At 36.9% G+C, this 16,478-nt stretch overlaps 1 protein-coding gene across 7 annotated transcripts in view; it reads right to left on the reverse strand.

The window, feature by feature from the left end:
• The window catches only part of plppr2a (phospholipid phosphatase related 2a), a 41,671-nt gene continuing 25,193 nt past the window's right edge, over positions 1-16,478 (reverse strand). For 3 of the 7 annotated variants that reach the window (XM_043232086.1, XM_043232071.1, XM_043232080.1), the window contains exons 4-8: positions 10,599-10,719; positions 9,464-9,714; positions 7,688-7,879; positions 5,796-5,923; positions 1-4,073 (exon numbers count right to left, since the gene is read on the reverse strand). In XM_043232086.1, coding sequence (XP_043088021.1) covers positions 3,965-4,073; positions 5,796-5,923; positions 7,688-7,879; positions 9,464-9,714; positions 10,599-10,719 — 801 coding nt within the window. In that variant the 3' untranslated portion in view covers positions 1-3,964. Of the gene's footprint in view, positions 4,074-5,367; positions 5,924-7,687; positions 7,880-9,463; positions 9,715-10,598; positions 10,720-16,478 lie in introns of all 7 variants that reach the window. The other 4 variants (XM_043232094.1, XM_043232116.1, XR_006248739.1 and 1 more) reach the window with 3 other exon arrangements.

Below are 16,478 nucleotides of genomic sequence, written 5' to 3' on the forward strand. Positions count from 1 at the left end.
GCATGTCACGCTTTTACTTTATTCAATTACCCAAAACACAGATCAATGACGCATTGGGTGTATATAAATAAAAATCACCAATGTAACAAATTAATCCGGTGCACAGGAATGGTGTGCAAAACTCTTGTCATTTTTTTTCTTTTTTTAATACAAAAAGACTTGTTTGCAAAACTGTACAAATATCTTTTCATTTGGGTGTATGAAAGAAGGAATAAGAGAGCTACAGATAAAAGATTTTTAAAGGTGAAGCATGTAATTTCTTTCAGTCTCAACAATTACCAATAATTAATTTGCGGCTCGATTCGTCCAAAACGTGCAAATACTGTACGGCTGTGACTCTTTCTGGCTCGGATTCGTTCAGAATCCTCACCAGCCTAAAACCAGCAGCATTGCCTCGACCAATAGCATGAGTTTGGGGGCGGGGCTTTGCATTCGTCCGGCCAATAGCAGAGGTTTGGGAAACCTGTTTGAAAACAGTCATTGCTGCTCTTATTCCATTCCCTAGTGGTAAAAAAAAATTAAAAATCGCAGACTTCACCTTTAATGGAGCGCTTCAAGGGTGTGAAGGTGTTTCTTAGCATGTGTAGATGGTGCTCTTACAACAGAGACAGTAACTGTACGTAGCACAGAATGTGGCAGAGGCTGGACCTGGTGCCGGGATGTAAAGGCTGGGGGGCATCAGACAGATTAGATGTCACAGCTAATGTTACAAACATTAATTTTCATCCGTTTGGAGTGCAACAAGGTGGAGCGTTTACACCCATCTGATTAAAGTACGCACAATTTGTATACACGGCTTACTTACAGTACCAAACAATTAGTCTAAGTAAACACTATCTTGGAAAGGAAAAGTGATTTAAAGCAAACATTCTAAAAAATAATAAAAAAAAACATTGGCAATTTTAACATAGCTGGATAAAATGATGAAGTGCACAACACTTGGTTTACGTATGGTACAACAGCACATACACCAACTCATGAACATCCTCTGTGTAAAAAACCTATTACGTTTGATCGAGCAATCTGTGAGCGTGACTTTATTTTAGCTGCCTGAGACACTTAACCGTTGGCTCCAAAATTCCCCATTTAAATTTCTTAAAGTAGTAGTTTACGCAGAAAAGAAAGTTTGGCGAAAGTTCACTCACTCATCCAAGATGTAGATGACTTTGTTTCTTCATTGCAACAGATCTGGAGAAATTTAGCGTTTAATTTCCGCAGCATTTTATCCTCTGCAGTGAATGGGTGCCGTGAGTCCAAACAGCTGATAAGAACATCACTATAATCCACACCGCTCCTGACCATCAGTTAATGCCTTGTTGAGTGAAAAGCTGTGCGTTTGAAGCTAACTCATCAAAGTTTGAGTCTATAACAAAAGGAGAACTTGCTGTCCCTCACATCAAAATCCACCGATATAATTGTTTAGAAATGTTTTGTTTTCTCTTGTACTTAATCTGTGCAGATTTTTCTCCTCATTCTGATTTTTTGGTAGCGGACTGGTTTTAACAGTTTCAAGTTAATCTACTTCTTACAAACACGCTGATTTCCAGTTCACAAAACATTAATGATCTTTTATGGGTTACTTGTGGATTAGTGTGATGTTTTTATCAGCTGTTTGGACGCCGATTCTGACGGCACCCATTCACTGCAGAGGGTCTATTGGTAAACGAACGCCAAATTCTGTTCTGACATAGAAATAAACATCTCCCATCTACATATTAGATGGCCTGAGGGTGAGTAACATTTCAGAAATTGTGATTTCTTCCTTTAATACACTTTCCTTCCTTTCTTGTGAATGATTCATCACGGCATGTTTTTGTCTTATTTGTTCATCAAAACGTAAACCCTCACTCTACTACTTCTTTCACCCAGGCAGTTGATTAATATTAACTGGTCATCAAATCAAACTGCATTACCAGGCACCCTGTGCTGTTTGCAGGAATGACTTCATTGCAAGGACATTTCATAACATCATCATTATAAAACGACAGCCAAAGGTTTTTACAAACTTGCTAAACAGGGTTGTGCAAAATTCAGAATTGGTTCTGTTTTTCATTTACAAATGTGATTTTGAGTTGTATTGACCACATCCAACGGGAAATTCAATTGGAATGACAGTAAGAAAAAATCTATCTATCTATCTATCTATCTATCTATCTATCTATCTATGCCTATATGAAATTTCATATCTAGATAACTAAGAACAATCTAATAAAAGGTTAACTGTAACTGTACACTCCTTAAATATATTAGAATATTATAAAAAAATGAGCTTTTTATTTACAAAAGTGCTAATAAAATAAACAAAATGCCAATTTAAAAAGTGTTTGTAGAGTTAAACAAAGCAGACTACAACAACTTCCCAAACCTTTCATTTCTAGTGAAATGTTATTGTACGGAATTAACATTTCAACAAACCTCCATTCCGTTTCCTTACATTCAAATGATTATATATTAGTTTGCCACCTCAACTTTAAATTCAGGACTCAAACCGTAATTCAATTCTGAATGGCGCACAACCTTGTTAGTAACACACGGTGATATGAATGTGAAAAGGCTGCTCACTATACAGGAAAGAAACTAGCTGACCTCCAGTTACCACGTTTTTAAAACTTCCTTCACAGAAACACCAACAACAACAACACTGATGCTGTTTTTACGGCTCTGTTGACGTCATGGGGCACTTTTCTTGCTTTTCTCTCCTGAGAAATGAAAAACCTAATCCATACCTTGATGAAAAACTGTAAGAATGTCTCATGTCTGAAAGCCTCGTGTTGTGTCTGAGGACACGGTAATGAAAAGGCCTTCGTGTTAGACTGTGCATTACATCTAGCTGGTGGAAAAATCCTTGTGAGCACGAACCGGACATTAAAAATGAAAAAGGAGCGCTGCGGTTGATGCTCATGTGCCTTGTCGTTCTGTCTGTCAATTCCTAGCAATGCATCCCAACGTTATTATAAGAGCTGGTATCAAGAACGTCTCCCAAGTTTAGAGGTTTTTACCTTGATGTGCACTTACAGGACGTCCAGATGGCTGATGCTGATGAGACTGTCCCAAGCGCATAGTGAATATGACTCAAAAACAAACCAATAGATACCTATGTATGTCATTTTTCAAAACCATACACTATAAAAACGTAACTTGTAAACTCCATCAGTGCTAGGGTGACCACGCATCCTCTTTTTCTTAGAAATGTCCTAGCTGGGATTTCTAGATTGCCTAAAATGTCCGGGATTTGAATTTGTTTTCCTATTGGTAGATTGTCATACATTATATGTGCATGTATTCGCATTACTTTGATGTTCTCTGTAGATACCGCCTTATTGCGCTCCAAAATTGGTCGATTTTACACAATGCCTGCATGCTATTGGTCAAAAAAACGTTTCAGTCATTACCTTCAGCAAGTATGAAAGGAAAAAGGAAAACAAAGCCAAAACGCTGACAATCCAGGACATGTCTCGGAAAAAGAGGACTAATTGTCTCCCTAATGATCAAAAATAAACAAAACAGACATGCTTTTAACCAAAAAAGCCAAAAAACAAAACAAAAAACAGTGCATGTATTTACACACTGCAGTAAAAATTGCAGCCAAAGTTCTGGATTTCAGCCAAAAAGCTGATCAAGTCTTCTTCATCGGTTCCCCAGGAAGTAGGTCGGGTTGGTTTTTGAGAGGTCTGAACGGGTTCGAATCCTCCACCCACGGTCCAAACAAACTCTCCGGCAAGAGAGAGAGAGACGCCTACCTGTGTTTTCTGGCGTTCGGGATCTCCGAGCAGGCGCTCTAAAAAGTGCTTCTCGTGGTTTGTTTGAGCGGTTTGTGGAGGCCCTATCGGCAGCATGGAGGAATATGGAGGATGAGGGGTTGGAGGTGAGGAAATCTAGACCTGCGTGGAGTAGGAGCGGTGCAGAGCGGCGGAGCGTCCCGCGGAGTGGGCGGCGCAGTGGCGCGCGTGCTGGGACGGCTGGTCTAGACTTCGCTGGAAATGGAGCGAGACGGTATGAGGACATCGGGGGGGACGGGGAACCGATGAGGCTGATGGTCATGTGATCTCAGTGAATGGAGATCCCCTTGGAGTCTGTAAGGGGGGAGAGAGAGAGTGTGAGGGGGGAGAGAGAGAGAAAGGATGAGAAACCAAGACTGAAAGGTGGAAACTGTGTTCGGATAGAGTAAAATTAGTGATGCACCAAAATTCATTTCTTTACAGACACATCAAAAAAACGGCAAATTAAAACGGAAACCAGAAGTAACATTTATTTAATATTCAACAAGCTGATGCAAACGTTTAAATAGTTGACATGTCAACTTATTAATAATACTGTTTTTATAATAATACTGTTTTGAATAATACTAATATTCTGCTATAATCTACTACAATTTAAATTTAAACAATGGCTACAATAAAACCGTTTTTTCAGGACAGATTAAATAATAAGGATATCATGAACAAGTTGCGAAAATAAAGTGAATATTTATTACAATTTTCAACTCTAGAGTTGTTTTTTTTTATAGCTAACTATCAGGTTTATTGTAATTGAACGTGTTTTCTTTCCCTTCTTTCTTTAAAAAAAATTTAAATGGAAAACTAACTTTGAGACAATAAGTCACAATTACTTTTTTATTCTCTTTTTTCTTGCAATTACGAGTCTATTTTTTTATTACTGTGTCTATATCTTGCTATTAGTGCTGTCATGTAATCACATACAAAATAAAAGTCTGAGATATATATATATACACACACAAACACATACAGTATATATTTTACAAGATATGTATATATGTATTTATGTCTTTATATTTTTATAATTTATATTATATTATATATATTTAATATATAAACATTTTTCTGAAATATATACATGTATGTGTGTGTATTTATATATGCATAATATATTTATGTGTGCTATTAATATTTATTATAAAAAGAACTTATTTCGGATCCAATAAATCCTGATTAATTGGTTTTTTTAACAAAAAAAAAAGTCAAAAACTTGAAACTGAGTGCTGGGGGAAAAAAATCTGAATTGTTATAGATTTCTACTTTATGGTGAGAAAAGTTAAAATGGTTTCATTTACATTATTCGTATTTTTAATCTGTGGCGGAAATAGGCTTCCTTAAAAGCGCTCACCGAATAGATGCTGACAGTCACAACCTGGCATGCTCTACAATAAACATCACTCTTTCGGTCAATGATTTTGTCCCTCCGTGACCCCACCATTCGGCTGCCAAAATTTCAGTGCATCACTAAACAAAATATAAGACTGAGCGAGGAAAGGGATGACTGTATGGTCGAGGTGACAAAGAGAGGAAAAGAAGGCAAAGTAGTTTCAAAAGTGAGGAGGATGAGGGTGGCCTACGAAGGGAAACTCACACTGCGGTAATTTTTCCCAGAATGAACCATCTAATGGCCTTCCGTCTTTGAAGTTCCTCATGCTACACAGTCCATTTTCATTGTCGTAAAGGTACATCTGCTCTATAGACGTAAAACTCCCATCAACCCACTGAGGGATCAACGAGCTAACGGCCCTAAACATTTAACTCTATTATAACAGTAATGTAACGTCTCTTCGGGATAGGCAAGGAGCGGATCAATCCTCCAGAGCGTCAGTGGATGGCTGTGGTTGGTGTTTGGGTTGTGCAGGTCGGACATGCTAGTAAGGGGAGAAGGAGGGCTGGGTGGGTCACATTAGGGTCCACTGGGTCAAACACAGAAGGACGGGGTGGGGCGTAATCCATCCCCCTTATGTGTGCAGCCCTGCCACTAACCCACTCCCACCCCTTACCTGAGTGCCACTTAACTTTTCAAGTGGACTCTCTACGCAGGGCAGCGCCACCATGGGCATGCCCAGCACAGACTCAGGGCGCTGGGGTCGCACCGGAGGGGGTGGGGGCTTGGTCTGCTGGAAGTTGTTGATCACGCACGTCACCTGGAGAGAGAGAAGAGAGAGGGAAATAAAGAACAGCAGCCGTGGAGAAAACAGCATCCCGAAACGAAACTTCTGTTAGCGATTACTCACCCTCGCGTCGTTCCAAACCCGTCGTGGTTCATCTTCAGCAGAGCACAAGTTAAGATATTTTTGATTGAAATCACAGACATGTTTCCAGGTCCCCGAAACGTAGTAAAACATTGGTAAAACGGTCCATGTGACATCAGTGGCTTTAGTCGTGTGACGCTTTGCAGAAAGAAAACATGATTTACTCAACCATTCTCCTCCCTTGAGTTACGTCTTCCGCCATTTTAGAGAATAGTCACGATGCACGTCAACGTAAACCAGGCTGATTACGTCAAATGCGCTCTTAAGTAATCTCCAAAATGGTGGAAGACGTAACTTGAGGGAGAAGAATGTTGTTTTTATTTTATTTTCGCAAATAAATTCTTGCGGCATTGCAAAACTGAAGTTGAGCCAGTGATGTCCTGTGGACTGTTCTACCAATGTTTTTAATGTTTTTTAATGTTTTAATGTCTATAGAGGGTCAGATAGCTCTCCGACTTCATTTGTGTTCTGAAGATGAACGAAGGTCTTACTGGTTTGGCACGACATGAGGCTAAGTAATTAATGGCAGAGCTTTCATTTTGGGGCAAACAAACCCTTTAACCAAGGCATTTAAATATAGTAAAAACCGCAACATTGTGAAATATTATTTAAATATGTGCAGTCTATTTTAATATATTGTAAACTGTAATTTATCCCAGTGTTGCAAAGCTGAATTTTCAGCATCATTACTCAGTCTTCTGTGACTGCTCCAGTAACATTACTTTATATTAATGTTTAAAAACAGGGCTGTGCATCTCCATAACTGAAGTCGATGCCATACGCATCTTGATAAGATATATTAAAGTTACATATGAAGCAGTGACAGATGCGATGTGACACGATTCATCCGATTCAATTCAACACAATCCGATTCAATGCAATGAGGAAAAAAAAATATGATGCTATGCGGTTCAATATTGTACAGATAAGTTGCTTTTATTACTGTGGTTTATTACTTTGGTCTCCATGGTGTTTCTATATATTCACATAGCAGCCGTGGTTATGAGAGAAAACGCCTGACGAACATTTTGTAGAGATTGGACAAATTCATCTACATAAAATACTGCGGTTTTAAATCCGAAAGTGCGCCTTGTGTTGTTATTGTCTCTCAAAAGAAAGAGTCGACTCTGAATCACTGAATCAGCGAACCCCAAGCCGTTTCATGTTGATGTCAAATTAAACATTAGCGTATTCCCTGCTAACTTGTAGCTCGCATTGGTCTGAATGAAAACGCAAATTCATTCTCTGCCAACTTTTGGAGCGATAAAAGCTCACAAACAGTGCTTTAAACGAAATCGACCAATCAGTGGAGGAGTTCATTCGTTGAACCAATCGTTTAGGAGTCGTTGAACAAATAAGGTAGAAATAAATGCTTTTTTGACCTCGCATGCATGTCAACATGTTGATTAGGACTCCCAACACCAAAATATAAACCTTTCATAACACATAATTGGGGCACTGGTATATAAAGGCAATTGGTATATAAAGCCCAAAACAACATTTATTCAAAACTAAATGTGTCTTTATGGTCACTTTTGATCAATTTAATGTATAACAGTACAAGAGCATTCATTTCCGACGTACTGACCATAAACTTTAAACAGTAGTGTATTTGCATGCAATTATCTTGTTATTTGAGCGCTGTATTAATCACACCTCGCATGCTCTCACCAGAAAGACAGCGATGGCTCCGCCGGTGAAGTATCCGGCGAGGACGTCGGCCCAGTGGTTGCGGTACTCGGCCACTCGGACCACACCGACCAGCATGGCCAGACACAGCAGAGTCAGGCTCAGTGTGGGTTTGGTCAGACGCGTCCCTTTAGTTCTGAACACCAACGTCACGTACATCTGCAAAGGACAGTCAAAAACATGCCTGATACAAGTACAACTAGGCCCATTGCTATAATAATAGTTTTAAAGCCATGCATTAAGTTATTTAGCACCTATAAGTCTTGTAGGTAGTATTTTAGATTTCATTAGCATTATATATTTTATTAAGCATCTAGTATTATTTTTCCTTTACTGATTTCATGTAAATAATATGTAGAGGAAAATGTTTTAATTTTGAGAGATGTTCATGCTTCTTCGGTCACAAAAGGCTGCATTTATTTGATCAAATTACAGCAAAAACACTAACATTGTGAAATAGCTTTTTTCTATTTGATTATATTTCGAAACGTAATTTATTCCTGTGATGCAAAGTTACATTTTCTGCACCGTTACTCAAATCTTCGGTGTCAGATATTCTGATATGCTGCTCGACAAACATTATTATGTCAAAAAACAAACATATGTTTTGTGGCAATCCATAAAACATTGCATTACAATTAAATGACCCTGAGCATTATTTGTACATTTATATGAAGAGTTTATTTGCAAAAACAGATAACTCGTTTTTTTTTACTTTAAAAAAAAATCACGTCATTAAGATAAATCATGTCAAAAATCATCATGTTTTTATTGTTTTCTTGTGTTAGTTAGCTGTTGAAATTAATTGGAGTGCACAATAAATAAACTATTTTTTTTTACATAAAAAAAAAAAACTGAGTTATCCATTTATGCAAACTGTTTAAATACATACAAGCCTACATATACATATAAAAATGTATCTAGAGTGTTTCCCATACATTGATGTGCTTGTGGCGGAGCGTCACAATATCAAAATTGATGGCCACAAATATATTTTTCAAAAGGCTTTGACTTCATTGGAATAAACATGAACACATGTTTCACCCAGTTTTTAAATTTAATCATGTTTTTTATTTATTATATCATGTTTTTCTTGTGTTTTATTGTTAATTAGATGTATTTGTGTGTATATATATATATATATATGTATATATATATGTGTGTGTGTGTGTGTGTGTGTGTGTGTGTGTGTGTGTGTGTATATATATATATACACACACACACACACACACATGATCTAAATTGGAAGAGGCACCTGTTTAACAATCTTAAGGCCAATTCACACTGCACCGTCGAACAGCGGCAGACGTGTTTGTCAGGTTTTGTCTGCTTGTTGTGTTATGTCTGTCAGTGTCTGTTGACACTGATTGGTGCTTGAACATGTTGTATCTGTGCTTTTCCGTTGAACTCATTCCGCAGTCTGCATCGTTCTGTATCTGTCAGCGCGATGTGAATTGGCCTTTAACCAGCAAAACATCCTTGTTTAACCAGATTCACCGGAAAAAGAACACGCTGAACCTGTTTCACAATTTCTGCTGATGACAGGCCCATACCAGAGCACCAGCCAGACCAGTACTAACCGCCAGAAATCACCTCCAAAAGCACTAAAGTAGTGTGACATGCTTTTTTCTCTCAAAGCCTTAAGTTTGTGAGATCGCTTAAAGCTCCAGAGATATAGCAGCGCTGGTTTACACACAAGATTCAGTCGCATCATTAAAATAGTCGAAGGTTCATTATCCTCACCACTGTATACACCGCGGAGTAAACACTGAGGGCTGCGTCTTTGGAGGGAAACGATTTCCGAGCAGACGCTACTATGAGGGGGTTTCCCGTGCAGGCTTTGCGCTCGGTGATGTACTGCAGGTTGGAATGGCAGCCCAGTGCCGTGTAGTTTGGTCTGCACGCTGACAGGAAGTGAGGCGTCTGGTTTCCTGTCACTACCTGCCCGGCATTGGCAAAGATGGTGGTGGTGAACACGCCGAAGGTGTAGACGCCTGAGTGAAAGCACAGAGACAAGGTTTCAGGAACGAATGGAAAACATACAAAAATTGGTGCTGCTAATATATTGGAGATCATATATGGAACATAAAATGGTGTTTTTCTTGCATTATTATATAATGTCATTACTATATATATAGTTATTTGTATTGGTCATAAGACTATATATATATATATATATATATATATATATATATATAATATTATATATATATAGTTAATAATTATATAACATATTATATATAAATAATAATAGTTTATAATAAATTGTATTGCAAAGTATAAACCGAAAAAGAACACGCTGATATATATATATATATATATATATATATATATATATATATATATATATATATATATATATATATATATATATATATAAATATAATAAATAATAATAAATAAATATATGTATGATATTAATTATATATATATATATATATATATAAAATAAATAATAATAAATATATATATATATATATATATATATATATATATATATATATATATATATATATATATATATATATATATATATATATATATATATATATATATAAACTATATATATATATAAATATATATATATTATATTTTTTTATATATATATATATATATATATATATATATATATATATATATATATATATATATATATATATATATAATAAACTAATAATAAAATCATAAAAATAATAAAATAAAACTAAAATACTGGTCATTTTATTTGTTATTGTCATGAAATAAAAAAAAAATACATTATTAACTGTAAAATAAAATAAAAAATACTGTACAATATTGGCCATATTTGTTATAGGTCAAAATTAAATATTGGCAGCATTTTGTTATAGATTATGAGCTGATTATCGAGCTGAAGTACCTAGGAAGCGTATGATGCGTCTCAGCAGAGGGTTGAAGTAACAGCAGTCGGCTGTGACTATGGTCTTCTCCTGCGTGCTCTCTGACCTCATGAAAAACACCATTACCTCGCCGGCCAGAATCTGAGGAGGAGGAAAACACAAATGAGACACACAGCGGCTGCCAAATCATCCAGCACCCCGTTTGTTTTGGCATTACTGAATCTCCATTTGGTCGAAATCCGAGTGCGGCGAACATGCGCCTACTCTTGCTAAGCAGGCGTTTCCAGAAGCATGAGTCGCTAATAGTCCCTCATTTTCACCGTTCTCAAATGCCAGCACCAGATCCTCATTATTTCTGATCTCCCTGGTTACGGTTATGATGAGTAACAGCTCATCGACGTGACTAATTCTGCTTTGCAATGCAAGAGGTGCGCACACATCTCTTCTATAAGGGTTTAAATAATAATCCTGTGTGTGAATATGGCTCCTTTGTATTTAAAATAGCAATGCGGTAGTATTTCGCCTGTCTTATATAGCACAAGCTAGAAACCTTAAAAAAAAACTACGCAAGATACAACCTAGAATACATTGAAAGCATGTTCAAAAAACTTGATTAGTGCATTTTGTGCGAAGAATTCATGGCTTAGAGCACGAAGCCATGAAAATATCTTTTTGTCTTGATGTGTGTAATAATTTGGGAAGTGCAGTATAATGGGAACATACTTGACTGACAATAAAATGAGAACAAAATACACAAAGTGTAACATTAAAAATGCTAGAAACGAATAGAAAGCGATTAAATAAAATAAATTTAATTAAATATGTAAAAAATGATGAAAAATGTAAAATGAAAGTGAGTAACAAAGTTATGTTAGAAAAAATGTGATTTTTTAACATAAATTAAAATACAAATGCATGCACACAAGATGAAATACAATATACTGAAAAAATAAAGACAATGCTGCGAGTAACAAAATTGCATGGGATGTCTAATATTTTGAAAATAAATAAATAAATAAAATGTAACACTAAATGTCAAGTAAAAACACCATGTCACTTTATATTAAATGGCCTTTTGTTTTGCAAAACACTTGCTGCTATTGAGGTGGATACGGGTAAGGTTAGAGACAGGCTTGGTGCTGTGGGTGAGTTAAGGGATTATAAATATAATTACAGAAATTATTTACAAGTATAATTACATACAGGTGTTTTTTAAAAATGTACGTACGATGTAAAAAACCACGCATGCAATAAGTGCACTGCACCAACTGAATAATTGAATTAGGTCCACCTAATATAAAGTGAGACCAAAAGATGTTTCAGTTTACGTGAATATGATAAACAATTTAATTACTGTGTTGGGCCACAGCTTTATGATCAATATAAGAACAAAAAAAGCGAGAACCCCTGAAATAAACATCGGAGTCATAATGCTGTACAAGCGCTTCCCCGAGAAGAACCAGAGACCGTAAACACAGCATCAAATCCATTACCTTCAACTCAAAGAGACAGAGAGAGACGTCAGAGATGAGACAGTGAGGGACAGGGACACGGCGTTCACCTCACACATCTCCCAGTTTAGCACCTGACCGCTGACACACGCTGACATCACACACACACACACACACACACACACACACGCACACACACACACACACACACACACACACACACACACACACACACACACACACACACACACACGCACACACACACACACACACACACACACACACACACACACACACACACACACACACACACACACACACGCACACACAATCCATATGACTCACACACCCAGAGAAAGTTTAGAGGGTTTGCAGCGATAGAGTAAGGGTGACTGCACTTTCATTTTTGGGTGAACCGCCGTTTTAAAAGCCGGCCGTGATGATGTTGATGAGGTCTAATACCGTGTGTGTTTTGGTGAGACTGAACCTCAGTTCAAGTGTGAATAATGCGCCATTAAATGAGATAAAGCTGCGTTTCTAGATCCTCTTTATCAGCTTTTAGTCTGTCATGGGTAATTAAGCTTGTGGCTCGTATGGGTTTCACGATAATAAATAATATAAAGCAGATCTCAACACCACAATGACTCCCAGGAGAGATCAGGGAACGGTCAAAGGCAGGATACGAGGTCTAAATCCTACCCAGCAATTTTATATAATAATACACAATATATATAAAATTAAATCCGATTTAAATTGATATTTAAAGTCAACATAAGTCAACATAAGAGCCAGTTTAAGTTGCTTTTTTTCTCTTACTGAGTGTCCTATTGACAAAAAAAAAAAAAAAAAAAGTAATACAGTACTAAAATTAGTAGCAAATGCAAAAATATCTGGACGTTTATGTAAAAACACTAATATATAAGTACTATTCACAGGTTTGGGTGAGTACTTTTTAAAATGTTTTAGAAGTTGTGTTGTAGATATTTGTCAAATTCTATTTGATTATAGAACATATATACATATATATATATATATATATATATATATATATATATATATATATATATATAAATACATATACATATATATATATATATATATATATATATATATATATATATATATATATATATATATATATATATATATATATATATACACACACACATACATACATACATACATACATATATATACACACACACATATATATATATATATATATAGAACAAATATGCAAACTTCAGTCGTCATTTTTTTTTACAAATCATTCTGATATACTGATTAGATACACAATAAGCATTTTATTATTATTACCATGCACGTATGCGCTTCACAACATTTCCACGAAAACGCTCTTTTTTCCAGCATTCCTTGAATAGAAAGGTAAAAAGAACCGCATTTATTTCTAAAGTAAAAAGCGTTTCGTATTATTAAGTCTTGACTGTCACTTTTAATCAACCGAATGCAGTTTTCCGCTAAACAAAAGTATTAACGTCTTTCAGAGAACACCAAAGTGAGACAGCGGAGCGATGACTGCGTGATGAAACCCAACGAAAGCCCGGGGCCTGAAACTGCTGCTGCTTCCCCCGTCTCACGTCGTCTCTTCCCGTGACGCAGAACAGATCCTGCAGCGTCTCTTCCTCGAGGCGGCGAGTGGACATCCATGCCACGACAGGGAGGTGCACAGTTCAGCCATATGTTAAAATGCCAGCGCTTTCAGCCCTCGAGCAGCCGGTGCCATCTGCTGTGCACCTTCACTCCCCCCAGTCCTCCCTCTGGACGTCAAGAGCTTATATTTAGGCTGTTTTCATGCAACCTACACTGAAGCTAAAGCAGGCTGATAAATGAACGTGTGCTGATCTACTGACCCGTCTAATGCGCAAACATCCTAGTTATACCTCAAGATCTGTAAACACATCATATCTCTCAAAACAATAAAAGTATTGGCAATTTGCAATCACTATTAATCGGTCGCAGCAATATTTCAATCGTTAAATAGCATGACAAAACATTGTAGGAACACTTAATAAGTGCCTTAATATATTTATGAGTTATATTAAATTATTAAATTGATGCATGGTTTACATAGGAAAGGAGGCCGAGGATTATGAACGCAATCCGAATAATGGTTCAGGGTTTTAATTTTTTATGGGAGACCACTTAACGCTTCATCTGCTTGCCTGTGCAGAATATGCCTCGACTTTTGTTTTATTTGGTGAAACCGTACAACGCATATGGAGTAACCGTTTTATAAAAGCAATGAGCCCCGTGAAGCCGTGGTTTACAGCAAGGCCGTAATCGCGTCCTGAACATATATCGTTTAGGATTTAGAGTATTATTTTTTAAAAATGTTTTATAAGTCATGTTTTAGATGCTAACCAAGACTGAATTAAATAATAAAAAAAAAGATACAGTTAAAACAGTAGTGCTGTGAGATATTTGTACAATTAAAATGTTTCTGTTCGATTATATATATATATATATATATATATATATATATATATATATATATATATATATATATATATATATATATATATATATATATATAGATAAGTGCAAAATTTTGAAATATTGGGGGGACATTTGGCCATTTCTTTTTTTTGGCCATGTTTTTGCTTTTTTTTTATTTTTCTAATATTTTTTCAATCTTAAAATAAAGCCAAAATACAGCAAAAAATTGCGCAAATGTGTTTTTTGCAAATACCATTTTACACACATACGTTTTTTTTTTTTTACGCTACATAATTACGGTGCAGTCACACACGTACTGTGTTCTGGTTTACAGCACTGTGCGGTAATGCAACAGTAATTAAAAACAGTACTGTCAACCAAAATATAGTTCACCGTATATAGGCCACCGTGCTGCCAGTAACTTACTGTAAAAATGCAGGTAAAATAAAAACTGAAAGCAAAGCTCATTTACTCGATCAAAGAACATTTTCATTCAGTTCAGGCACTCTCAAAAACTCCCATTAAAATCACTTAACATTCGTTAAGTGCTGTTTCTTCAAAAAAGAGAATTAGCCACATAATTCAGTCAGTTCAAGTCAACAAAACACTGCGTATCAGCACAGACTCCTCTGATTGGCAGTTGCGCTCATAAGCTCAACTGACTCGTGTGTGATTGGTTATAATGCGGCGCTGTAGAAATGCAACGAATGCAGATCTGAATTCAGCAGCCGGTGCTGTGCCGCACTGAGCAGTCTCCTCATATTTAACCAAATACAAAACACAGTTAGAAGCTGCGTTGAAAATCCGGGCTGGCTCAGAAATCACTCTTGAACGTTCACGGGCATGACGTTATAGCTGTGCGTGATCATTAGCCTGCATTTAACATCATCCAAAGCATTCAAATATCCCATCATGAGGCATATTATTTGGAACAAACATTTTTGTTCCAAGCATCTGAATTTTTCTTTCACATTCGGCGATGTAAATATCATTATTATAAATAAATGTATAAACATAAGCCTTATATTACTATTATTCCATATGTCAGGGTTGAAGTCGAGTTGGTTGCCGGTGCGTGTGACATTGCAGTCTGCAGTCTATTAAATTTTCAAAAAAACAAACCTACAGCACCCGCAGCTTTCGAAAACTTTTAGAGAAGCGCGCCATTAATTATTAACAGCTTCTTTTTGACATTCTCTCAGCATTAGCCGGGCTCTTTTGATCACGCCGCGTCGAGATGGTGTTCATCTCGGACTTTCTTTTATCGCTGTGCATCACTCGCTCCAACACTTTCTTCTTCTCACATTCCCTTCGCATTAATCATCGGCACCGCAAACACTTTCACACACTCCCGTGTCATTATTTGAAGCGTTAAAAACTCTCCCGCAAACTAGAATACAGCATTTTTTATGAACGTAGACTCACTTCGCGAGATACAATGCGCGATATTGATATATAATATTACGATTATAATACAATCGATAAACATGAGGGTTTTTTTACGTATTTGTGAATCGTGTCCTATATGAACCCGACTGTCACTGTGGATTAGTCGAGGTAGTAGATGGCTTAAGAGCTGAGAGCTGCTGAAAACGTTTCTTCAAAGATCTTCTACCAGCGGCACCGCGAGACCAAACCAGACTGAACCAACATCTCGCTGCCCTCGCTGTGAATTACACAACATGTGCGAGCGCATCTGAATCAGGGAGAACGATTATTTTCATCCTCCTGTGAGAAGACGACTCTGTGTTCGCTGGAACTCATCTTAGCTCTCTGTGACGCAGGGCTCAGACGCCACGGACACAGGGGCGTTCGCATCTGACCCCGCAAGCTCCAGAAACAAACATGGCATTAATTAGGAGCCGAAGGGTTCTGTCAGACGGTTTCTTAACAGGTTTTAGTAACACTTCTGAGCAGAGTTACTGTACATCGAGAGTCGCGTCGGCTTCAGGAGCTTGACATCTCAGCATGAATCCACGACAGGTGACAGAA

Source organism: Puntigrus tetrazona, chromosome 3, assembly GCF_018831695.1.
Source record: "Puntigrus tetrazona isolate hp1 chromosome 3, ASM1883169v1, whole genome shotgun sequence".
Classification (NCBI taxonomy): domain Eukaryota; kingdom Metazoa; phylum Chordata; class Actinopteri; order Cypriniformes; family Cyprinidae; genus Puntigrus; species Puntigrus tetrazona.